This window comes from Anopheles gambiae, chromosome 2 (genome assembly GCF_943734735.2).
Source record: "Anopheles gambiae chromosome 2, idAnoGambNW_F1_1, whole genome shotgun sequence".
Classification (NCBI taxonomy): domain Eukaryota; kingdom Metazoa; phylum Arthropoda; class Insecta; order Diptera; family Culicidae; genus Anopheles; species Anopheles gambiae.
The window spans coordinates 88,164,400-88,176,533 of record NC_064601.1 but is presented as its reverse complement, the minus strand read 5'-3'; the positions used below and the strand labels follow the sequence as shown (position 1 = coordinate 88,176,533).

The following is a 12,134-nucleotide window of genomic DNA, read 5'->3' as shown; positions in this document are numbered from 1 at the left end:
AGGGTCTTAAAAACAAACCAACCACATTCCTGTACCCTTTCCCGACCTTCCGACCTCTCTCTCTCTCTCTTCATTTCCGAAAGCGGTGCGTCACTAAAAAGCTCCGTACCGTCGGGTTTGTTTAAATTATTATTCCCCGTGTCATCTTCGCCAGGAGCGTACCCAAATGCTCTAGTATCGCCGCCTGGCAAATGTTCTCGAAACGGTGACAAAGTCTGTACGGGCCGGGTTCGATTGGAGGGACAACTTGGAGCTTCGAGCACCTTCGATACCACGCAGCAGGAGTTCACCCGAGTGCAAGCGCGCGGATCTGTCGCCGTCGTCTCCATGCCTTGCCCATCCCGCATGAAAGGAAGGAGGGGGAGATTTATGGTAAACCCCCGAGGTACGGCAACTTGAGGAGGCATTTGCTTACCGGTTTTATTCACGCCTTACGCCCCGGAGGAACCGCCTGGAATCAAACTCTTATTAGAGGGCGCATTTGGAAGTTTGGCCCGTGATTCGGCCCGCGCAGCTTGTGTGTTTGCTTTTATCAGGCCGGCCACTTTGAAGCCTCCGGGAGTATTAGCATATGACCTCGTAAAGCGCATCACCAAATCCTCCTACCGGCGAGGATCGCTTCGATCGTTCTGGAGAGCGGCGAGAGCGTGTTGGCGACGAACCTAGTACACAACGAACACCTCCGGTTGAGTGACTCAGTGCAAATGGTGGGGAGGGAAAGTTCCTCCTTCAGATGCCCCGATGGATGGTTAGAATTGGACATTATGGCGCAATTATAATTGATAAAAGGGATGGCAATGTATGTGTTTGTGTGTAGCTAAGCAAACGAAGTGAACTAGAGACGGGAGAAGACGTCCACGCATTTCCCCTTTTGCAGTTCAAAGTCCACATACCTAACATTGCAAACAAAAACAACAAAACACCAACAAGAAGATGTAGGGAACGTCTTCAACCCTCCCGATGAGGTGTAAAAACTAAGAAAACGTCACGTTCACCTTACACGGTCTGCCGTCTTCGTTTGTCGCCCTCCTCGATTTTTTTTTTTGCCGGAACCAGACCAGCGGGACCTAGACCCGCATTATCTAGCCGCTAGTTCCCGCTGCACCCGCACTAGGGGGAGACTAGCGGCTCGTGTACGATTGCTTTTGTTTGTGTCGTGTGCGCGATCGAGACAACCATGAACCCTCGGGCGTGTAAGCGCACACTACCGCACTGTTGACTTTGCGCGGTTGGAGTACGGTGCCACAAAAAAAAATGGTGGCTCGTGTAGCCGCTCTCCCGATGTGGATGCAGTGATTAGATTGCATAACGCCATTCCAGAGCGCACAGTATGCACTTTTAACGCTTAAAGAGAGCGGGAGCAGGGCTAAAGATCCGTATACAAGCCGTGTCTGGTAAAGGGCGCGCGCACGCGTCATGAATGAGCTACTTGCATCGGTACCATTAACCGGAAAGTTCATTTTTCATCCATTATGTCATTTGGCTCTTTCAGCACTGCAAAGGAAATGCATTCTAGAACGTTTTCGTGCAACAAAGAATGTTTGTAAACAAATGATTTAAAAACACACTTACCATATAACAGGCGCATTGTCATTCTTCTTTCATTAATCAACTCCTCTTTTCCACTCTACACTACGATCTTTTCGGCATCTTTTCTCTGCTCTTCGCGTATGTTTCTTTACCGTTGTTGTTGTTGTTGTTGTTGTTGTTGAGTTTTATTTATATATTATCACTTTAGTTTTGTTTTTCTTTTCTTCTTGTTTGTTTCTGTTATCTGTCATAGTTTTTATCTGTTCTTGCCTGCACCCCCTTTGCTGTTTTGCTTCCAGATTTTTGTTTCTTCTTTCTTACTGTATTACATTGAGATGTGTGTTTATATGTTTTACTTGTTTTGTTGTTTTTCTTCTTTTTCTTCTTCTTCGACTCATTTTGTTGCATGTAGAAAACACTTGTGTGTACTTGTCGTGGCATTATACTGTACTTCTTTGTTTGCCTCTCCTGCAACAGATTGATGTAGATCGTAGCTTTGATGACGATCGTTTTACCCTCACTTTCATCAAGAATAATAGCACCGACAAACCGACGTGACACTGGCGTTACAAAAGTGTCCCACACGAAAGTACTGTCATTTACCAGTGAGGCGAACACTTCTGTCAAAGTAAGCTCTGTTCACTGCTGCTTTGATGTAAACAACTTTTCTAAATACAAATGGCGAAGGAAGTGTGAGGCAAGATTTTGTGAGAATAATTGGACAAAACACACAGGAAAATCATTTTATAAGTTTTCAAATCAATGCAAAAGATGTGAGAAGTACATAAAACAATACGCATTGGAATTTGCGAAGAAAAACAAAAAAGGGGTTTAGCAGTTTCTTCTCTGTGTCAGTGTAGTAAGCGAATCATTATATCATTATCATCATTATAGAGATGGCGCTAGTGTTTAACGTATTTTCATTTGAAATAAGGAGACAACTTTTGAAGCTGATTTTGTTCGAAGTGTCACGTCGGTTTGTCGGTGATAATAGTACGAGTGAAGAAGAATGATGATGATCAGGGGCAAACCGTGCACAAATTTTGAGAATTGGCAAATTTGAAATACCAGTACACACTCACACACGCACACATACATTTACACACACACAGTAAGGTACATGAATTTATACGAATAAATGCAATATCCGGCGCAACTGCAGCTTCACGCAACAGGAGGAGGAGAAAAATCCACACTGAAAAGTATGTTAGCTGTTGTACATTACACCAGTTTTACTCTTCTACATGTGTGTGTGTGTGTTTGTATTTTCCCAACTGCTTCTCTTATGCAAATTGTTTTGTTTTTGTTACATTTGTTTCCAACTTTCCAATCGAAAATGTTTCTTCTCTTTATCGGCTCTTTTCGCCTTTTCTCTTTTTCTCTGTACTGCATATGTGTATATATGTGTGCTACTGCCTCGTCACACTTATCGTCTTCCACCATCTACGTTCAACGCGTTGAGAAGGATAAAAAGATCGTACGTGTGTGTGTAGAATAGAGCTTTTGGGTACTGTTATTTTAGAATCGTTATTTTCCACTGCTCTTCCACAGCGCCTTTGTGTCATTCTCTCTGTGTAGAGCGGTTGTGTTATGTGATTCGTTTGCTAAATAGTAATTATTAAGAAAGTCTTATCCCAATTCACCTCGCATACTCATGTGTCTTCGCGTCACATGAGCAGATGGATAATGGGATTACGGATAGGTTGTTTTTTCTTCTTTTCTGTTTTGAGTTTTATTTCATCCTCAACACAAACGGTTAAAATTCTAATTTACTGAGCACGTGGCACTTTACACCAACATCTCCCTGCAGTGTAAAAGATGCCTCGCCAACCACACACATTTACTCATACACTTTTCGGCCGAATGAAGAGAAGTGCTTGATTGAATCCGAACCCGCCAGGCAAATGAAACAACAAAAAAAGACTAAACCTTTCGCACTAATAATAAATGAAATACACTATCGCTACTACTGTTGCTAGCAACAAATTAAACTAAATTATAATGCATCGCATTGTGGTGTTTTCTTTTCTCTTCTTTTTTTCCTAAAACATCCTAAATTAACTAAAAGAACATTTTTTTCTTCTTCCGATCATTAAAAGTATGCATTTTCGAGCAAGTAAAATAAAATCACGAAACAATAACCTATACTCGCGAGATTCGGGCTAAACGGGGTGGTTTTTGTTTAAAAAAAAAGAAAGAAAAGTTTATCATCGCTGGAAGGCGTACAGCGTACGTCAACACAGACACACGATAAGCAACGGAAAACAAAAAACAAAACATAATAATTATGCCATCTAACCAGCTCAAACCTGCGCTTGGTTGATCGTTTGCAAATGCGAAACCACAGTGCTTGGCTGGGGAGGAAAAGGGGGGAAAGATGATGTGTGTTTTACCTACAACGTACAGCTAATCAGCCTTCGGGGTATTTATACAAGCACAGAGTTTAAACGTTCAACCCGCCCCTTCGATGCAAACACCCTAAGGAACTTCTGTCCTGTTGCCGTCTACCAGCCCTTTCTTTCCTTTTTTTTTTAAAGCAGAATTACTACTCTAAATTATGTGCTTTTTGTTTCTCCACACCAAAACCCAAAGGGAGCTGCTGAAACCCCCATTTTACAACATACCCGTGTACGCTACCTACTACCACACCACGCCGGTAAGAGGATTTGCTACGGTGTGGTGACTGATGTAAACTGAGCATTGTACCCGTCCATTGGAACACGACACGATAGGGGTACGGAGCATTCGTAAATAGCAAAAAGACGGCGGTAAAAAAGACGCACGCACACACAGGACCTCTTAAAACCCACTAAACAGAGAATATTTTGAATATTCAATCGCAATAAAAGGGGAAGGGGAAGGGCAGTATGCGGTTGCTTTGTCCCCTTTGACAGCGGACTGATTGATCGGGTCGCGGCGGTGCGATCAAACCACTAATTATTATAATTCGATAAAACTTCATGCGTATTCAGCATTTTAATGTCTCGCTTTTTTTCTCTTTCTCTCTTCCCTTTTCAAATTAACATTCTTGAGCAAACAGACACGCACGCACGCACGCACGCACACGGAAGGTATGTCACGGTCTATGCACGATCAAATGCTACGTATATTGCGGCGCATGGTTGTTTCGTTTGTAATGATCTCATTCGAAGAATCGTTTGGTCTTTTTTTGGAATGAAAATTGTAGCAACGCAGCAAACCCCTGTACACTCGTCGGCGTTGCATTGAAAATGGAGCAAATTATGGCAGCAAACAGGCTACACCGAATTTGAGATTCTTATATTTTCATACTACACACACACACTTTCCTTGCTGCTCTCTCTCTCTGTCGTGTCTCTTTTAATCTTTTAAATGCTTGTACCGATCCCGGTCGCGTAACTCCCGGCAACGCAGTAGAGCGTATGAAAAATATAACTAATTCTTACTGCTTCAAAACGGAAAACAAACAGGACCGCTTAAAAGTTCAATCTTCCGCTCTTACTACTACTACTATTACTACTACTACTCCTGCACAGCATTGAGTATAATATTTACGTGTGTATGTCGGTTAGGCAAATAAAGGAGGAGCTTTACTGCGCAAAACAGCAAAACGAAACGAAACGAAAAAAAAAACCACGTGCTATGCTACCGTTCTCGATGGCGAATTTTGTAAATGATAGATGATAGAGAGTAAGCGCAAATGCGCTTTCATGTGCAACCAGTGTTTGAACACATCTCCCTTCCTTTCTGGCACCTTGGCACGCGCGGATGTGTGTTTGTGTGTGTGGTGCTGTTTGAAGAGATCGTGTGGAAGAAGCCATTGGCTAGGATCGTCTGGCCGACAAACCGTACATTACTGATCATTTCCTACTTCCACACACTCTGTCCAAACACACTAGAGCAGGTCCAACAAATCTCCGCGGATCTTGCCCGGAACTAAAGGGACGACATTAATGGCGCGCTTTACTCGTGTTCGCTCGGAGCGCCCGGATAGTAGTACGGTGGTGGTCGCTCATACTCTGCTGCCGGTGGTGCCATCGGCGGGTTCTGGTACCGTGGCGGAGCTCCATCCCAGTTTCTGAAAGTGTGCAAGCAAAGCATACCATTAGAGGAAAAGATCATCCATCGGGCGATCAAGTCACATTACTAGCAAAATGAAAACAACAAAAACTGTGATGTGAAAAAAGAGAGAGAGAGAAAGGAGTAATAAGGGTATAGAGAAAAAGTGCATGGTTTGTTTTTGGTTATCTTATTTTTTTGTTTGTTTAGTTTACTTTTTTTCTGTTACTATTTACACTATTTTCAGTACACAGTACATTTACACGTGCATACATACACATACACACGCGAGCGTTTCTTTCGCGTACTTTTTTCTCCATCAGCACCAAACAAACACATACACATGAACATACATCTCATCTGGTCCTAACTGTCTGGGCACCTTACATGGCCTTGTTTTCCCTTTCACATTATCTATCTATGTTTATTGTTTTGTTTCCAATTGTTTTGTTTAATTTTTGACATTTGTTTCAATTCAACTAACTGTACCTCTCACCTTCCTCGCGTTCGCCAATATACGTCTACCACGTGCTTTGCCAACCACTTGCGCAACCAGTGGTTAGGCGTTGCGTCACTTTCTTACGGGGTAAATGCGCATAACAAAATCAATCGACAACACAAAAAGGAACAAACAGTCCGGGAAATTGCCTGGGATCAGTGTGTGTGTGTGTGTGTGCGAGAGACAGAAAAAGAGGGCAAAGGGTTTGGGGATGAGACTACGATCATTCACTACGGGGAGGATCAGGAAGATCGAGCGATGGTGTCGAGATGCTTGGAGCATCAGCCAACAACACACATTATGCAGGTTTTTCATATGCAATCGGACGATTTTTATTATTATTTTTATTGTTACTCACAGATTGCTGCAGAGGTGCGCGTTTGCGGTGTTGTGTATGTGTCTTTGCGTTACGAAGGGGGAGAAGGAGGTTCTTACATTACGAAATAGGACGATAGCATTGTTGCTGTTGCGGCAAACCGAACCCAGCCCGTGGCCGACTATCACAGGTGCTCATATAGTGGCATCTTTTTAGTTTAGTTTTAGGGGAATTTGTGTAGGGTTTGGTGTGTTTGTGAGCGAGACAAGAACGAAGCAGAATCGTTTGGGCCGATGGATCGTTGATGATGGTTACGTAGGAACGTAGTGGTAGAATCGAATTATATCCCGAAAGAAGGGAAAGAAAAGGGAAAAAAGACAAATATTTAAAGAAATATATCAGAAAAAAAGACACACACACATTAACATCACGGTACCAACGTTACAGTTTTACACGACATTTACACAAACATCTCGGTCGTGAGAGGTATGAAGAAAACCAAACATGAGATGTGTGGATTAGAATGGAAGTTTCTCAGTTCGATTTTGTGCGTGATTAAAAAAATGAGGAACAAATCAGAGAAAAGCTTTCTTATCCAACGAATGATCACCCAATTTGTCTACCAGACATCAACGTGAGAAGAAGGAAAGTGTATGTACAGCGGTGGTAAAGCACTGATTGTGCCACTAAACGCTTACTAGTGTTACTGTGCTAGTGTAGCTAGTGTGACAGTAGGATAAAAGTACAAAACATTCCTCGTTACGTTACGTTAGCGTTATGCGTTACGCCTGTACGTCTAACACCCAAGCAGCATATTGGTGTAACCATATATTCAATGTATCACTGTACTGCGGAAGTAGGAACCCAAAACCGTACACAAACAGCTAAAAAATACTGAACAGATACGGATTCGTTCGAACGATCCGGATCTGGAAAGTGAGCGAGCGAAACATGCATCAGTTTTTGAAAGATCCGTATCAGCGCTTCTATGAGGGTATCACTTTCGAATCATTATTCTTCTCTCCCCAGATAGCAGAACAGACACATCTGACACGTATGTGATTTTTAATACCAAAACGACAAAGTATGACTGGTCACACCGCTCTGATCCGACTCACGGTTTGGATTCCACCACCCGTGTCTATTAAGCTGTGTGCACAGGAATAGCATATTTGTTCACAATGTGCAATCGTATGGAGATATATGCGTGCGAGGTATCAATTCCATACAAAAATTATCACACACCTTGACTCTTCTGCGCTAATCGTGTGGATACGACTTTAGCGATTGTATTGTACTAGAGATGTGAATAAATGAACCAGCACCAGTTCACGAGAAAAAAAATGAATGAACCGGTTCGCAAGAACCAAAAAATTATGGAAAGCATCCAAAACAAATTTGGCAAACAATCAAATAAACTTTGGAAAAGCCCTGTAAAAGATGTTCTCTTTCACTTTTACTACAGATTTGGCATTAACTGTCAAGTTAGCAGAGAACGAACGATTGATTGATTGACCCGATCAAATGATCCGGGATGCGTTTTTGAATGAACCGGGACTGAGCCGATCTTCAAAAAGATTCGTTTGTTTGTCAAACACATCTAGTTAAAATGAAAGCTTTTCGTTCCTCTCAATGAAGGGATTCAAACTTAGATGTGATAATGATGCAAAAAATGCACTTTGGAAACGTTATTTTGGTTCGGGCGATATCAGGCACCTACAATAAAAATTTTTACACACAAATTTATGTTTTTGAGTTATTTTTCTTCATAAAAAGAGAAAACCAAAGGATCGTTAGAAAAAAAAATACTTTTTTCAAATAGCAATAAAAAAGGCATATCACTCAACGTCACACAGAGTCCATTAAGTATGGCAACTTTATCAGATCGTATATGAAAAAGTCTGTAATGACATCCAAATTGTAAAAATTACAACAAATTTTTTGTTGATATTTTCGATTTTGGTTTACTTCTCGTATCCGTTACTGTAATTTTTCGATGTGTCTTGCAGCGGAACTAAAAATAAACAAGTTTGATTTTTTCAACAATAGCAAGTTACTATACAAATAGTCCCCGAATTATTGCTCTTTAAGCTAATTGTACTAGTTTGACAAATCATTTGCTAAGGGCAAAATAAAAGAGGTTTTTATTGAAATTTAAAAATCAATCCAAAATTATCCAAATTTAGCTCCATTCAGAATTAAATCAAATTACTAACGTAGCATCGAAATCAATCCATCTCATGAAAAACTACATGTTCTGTATAAATATTTTGATTGAAAACTGCCAAACTAGAATATTACCAATCCAACACCAGTTAGTCGGCTGGAAAGGTAGGGTCAAAATACAACTTGGGGATTTTCTTTAGCATGTAACGCTGCGCTGAATGTAACGAAGAGAAGTGCTCTTTACTTTCACCGACAGTGTAGTGTTGCTAATACCTAAGGTCCTCTCCTAAAGGGAAATATGTCGGAACGTGATAATAAACACAAACACACTGGGTGGAACAACAATCAAGCAAGTAAACGAGTGTAGCGTACCGAGCAAGAATATTACAGTAAACAGGTGAATAGGGGTGGACCTTGAGGAAACCAAAACGATAACACAACAACAACAACATCAGCACAAACATAATGAGATGAGTATGGCCACAACATACACGAGCGGTTTTGTTCCCTTTGTAAGGCGAAAGAGAGAGTGGGATAGCGAGAGATATAGCAAGGATGAAGCTCTGGTAGGAAAACCTGTCACCACGGTGCCCATCATCGCCACAACGGTCTAACCGCATCGGCGGACCGTGTCCCTTTGCCGCTGTCCGACGACTCTCGCTACGTCTACACTACTCGCACACTACCAGTCCGGGGCAGGTACACGCTAGTACTTCTCGTAACCACTGTCGGTACGGGTTGCCGACTGCTTGCCACCGCTCTGCTCCTCACTGGCAAGCGAACGGGGCCGCCGGAAGGACATGGTACGGAAGTCGAGCGGGGAAGGCGTCCGCGTCGGCACGAGCGCCATCGATCGGACCGATCCAACGCTACTGCTATTGCTTCGGCTTACATGCCCTGGCCGTGGTGGCACATGCTGATGATGATGGTGGTGTTGATGGTGTTGCTGCTGCTGCTGCTGCAGCAGTAAGGCGTTATGGTGCGGCCGTCGCTCATGCACACCCGTCACCGTTAGCAGATCGGACGAGCCACGACCACCGGCAGCAGGCACACGATCGACCTGCTCCAGTGCCGTTTGAAAGTCGTCGAAGAAGCTTTTGCTAAACAGACGGCTAAGCATCCGGTTCGGCGAGTCGCCACCGGGCTCCGGCCGGGGCTGAGACCGCCGGAACGAGGCGGGACTGGTGTTCTGATACCCGCTGTAGGGTGCAGATGGTGGTGGTGGATCTGCGTCCAGCGACTCATCCGGCGCAGACAGCGACATTGGCAGTGACAGTGGCAGGGGAGTCGAGTGGTGTCGTTGGTGCAGTGTGGTGCGCTGCTGCTGCTGCTGGTAGGAAGTTGTTAGTAGTACCGGGGGTGGCGGGGACGAAGAGGCCGCCGTATCGCTGCCGCGATGGGTTAGTATTGAAGGGATCTGTGACACTACACTGTTCGGAAGTACAGAAATACAGAGGCAGGAAGTTAGCGACGCACATGCCAACACCACGGTAGGTCCTCGTTCCAGGGAGGGAGGAGGGGGCGTGTTAAGCGTGAACTTTGGATTGTGTGGGTGCGTGTGTATCGTTTTCATGAGCGATTTCGGTCGCATATTACAAGATGATGAGGACGCACGTCGTGGCGTGACACGATCGCAATGGAAGACACAAAACCAATCTCCAAAAGTGTTTGTGTGTTGTGTGGGTCTTTTAAATGATGATCTTCGAGCTAGACAAAAAAAGACGAGAGTACTACAAAAAGGACCGGGGAAAACACACACAACAACACACCTACCCTAGCACTACTACTCATTATCCTACATACTAGTCTTCTACTAACAAAAACACACACACGACACCGCTCCTACTGGTGACGGGGTGGGCGGTCCCTCTGCTTATGCTACCGAGATGATGAAACGCATCAGCGTCCCTTGATGACGGCCAAATGTAACGCGAAGACGAGAACTCGCCTTCTCTTCGCTTCCAAAAACAAACGGACGTTTATGCGCGCTTATATGGTTTATGCTTGAATACGGGGATGGAATCGTACAATGCATGTTCATGTGTATGTGTGTATGTAAAAATTGGTTGTTCTTATGGTATATATGAAAGTTCAAGCGTTCAAGTGCACCGACTGCGACACCTGTTTTACGCTGCTACGGTACCGTACAAGTACCACGAATGGAGTTGCTTTTAGAGTTTTTGAGTATTTTTTTTTATCATTATTTACACACAAAATGCTACAACCGCACGGAGCGGAACGTCACACTTACTTCGGAGCCATATCGTTGTATCGCGGGTCGCGGCTGTGCGAAGGGCTGCCCTCTTCGTAGTAGATCTCGCGGCGATCGCGCGACTCACGGCGACGGTCCTGCTTCTTGCGGCGCTTGTTTTTCGGACCACTGGAAAACAGAAACACAACCAGAGAAAAAGAGGCGGCGATTAGAAAAAAGGGGTATTGATCGATTTAAAAAACAAACCGCTCCGACTAATGCATTACTAATTGCTGAAATAATGTTGATTCGGTTCAATTCGTTTCAATTAAAATATGCACTACGGAATAAGGTATATGTACGGATACGAAATACGTTCCAAAATGGATAATGTATGTAATACATATGTGTGGCATTATCATGTATAGAGTAAGATCCTAGAAAACTCATCACAAAACACAACGGTTAAACATATCCAGAGGGAGGTTTTTTTGGGATTTTTTTTTATCGCTCATAAACAGCAAAAGAGACAAAACAGACAAAACCGATAGAGAAAACAAAATACAAATACGCAAACAATGGAGTAAACGTTACCAAACCAAATCGCAAAAGACAGAAATCATCTCAACCAAGAGATATAGAGAGGGAGAGAAAAGGAGAATAAGAACAAAAAAAACAGAAAATGCAGGCGATTAATAAACGAACAGTTGTTACGGTGAGAGACACGTTTTGCATAGGATGGGTGGTAGGTAAAAATGGGGTCGTTTTGCTTTGGGCATCGTCATTAAACTATCATTCGATCAAAGGGCTGGCCGGGGAGAGCGGAACACCTAATCGTTCCTGGCTCCTAATGCTCATTTGCACGCTCGTGTACCCCCCACAACATCTTTTCCCCCGCACAAATGGGACATGCCGGAAGCCGCCTGAGGGGGGGGGGGGGAACTTACCTCGCGAGAGGAATGTTATCACGCTCGGTGTAGGCATCATACAGATACTCACTGTAATGAGAACGGAAAATGACAAGAAGAGAAACAATACCACAAACATAAAATATCGCATCCAATAGAGTGAGTGAGTGAGAGAGATAGAGAGAGTGAGAGAAAGTTTGCCATCACCACACGCAAAAACCAACTTGCAAGAAGGAGGGATTGTGTTTTTTTTGCTGAAACCGTTTTTTTTTTTGGCGAGAAACTAATACGAAAACACAAAATAATAATAAGAAAACACACTATTTTACACTCTTTTCAAACCGTGACTTTGAAACCAAATTACTTCAAATCCAATCTAATAATGAATCAAATCTACACGAACGAACGAATGAGTATGAGAGGGGGGGAAACAAACCCCGATAGTGAAGATATGTGACGGATGTGTGTTACGTGGAAAGGGGAAGA

General features: G+C 43.2%; 1 protein-coding gene across 7 annotated transcripts in view; it reads right to left on the bottom strand.

Moving 5' to 3' along the window:
• Positions 1-3,716: 3,716 nt before the first annotated feature.
• Positions 3,717-12,134, bottom strand: part of LOC1276378 (prominin-like protein) — a 42,364-nt gene continuing 33,946 nt past the window's right edge. For 2 of the 7 annotated variants that reach the window (XM_061645170.1, XM_061645171.1), the window contains 3 exons: positions 11,688-11,738; positions 10,801-10,929; positions 8,003-9,979 (listed from right to left, as the gene is read on the bottom strand). In XM_061645170.1, coding sequence (XP_061501154.1) covers positions 9,256-9,979; positions 10,801-10,929; positions 11,688-11,738 — 904 coding nt within the window. In that variant the 3' untranslated portion in view covers positions 8,003-9,255. Of the gene's footprint in view, positions 5,588-6,425; positions 6,592-8,002; positions 9,980-10,800; positions 10,930-11,687; positions 11,739-12,134 lie in introns of those variants that run through there. The other 5 variants (XR_009764871.1, XM_061645174.1, XM_061645172.1 and 2 more) reach the window with 5 other exon arrangements.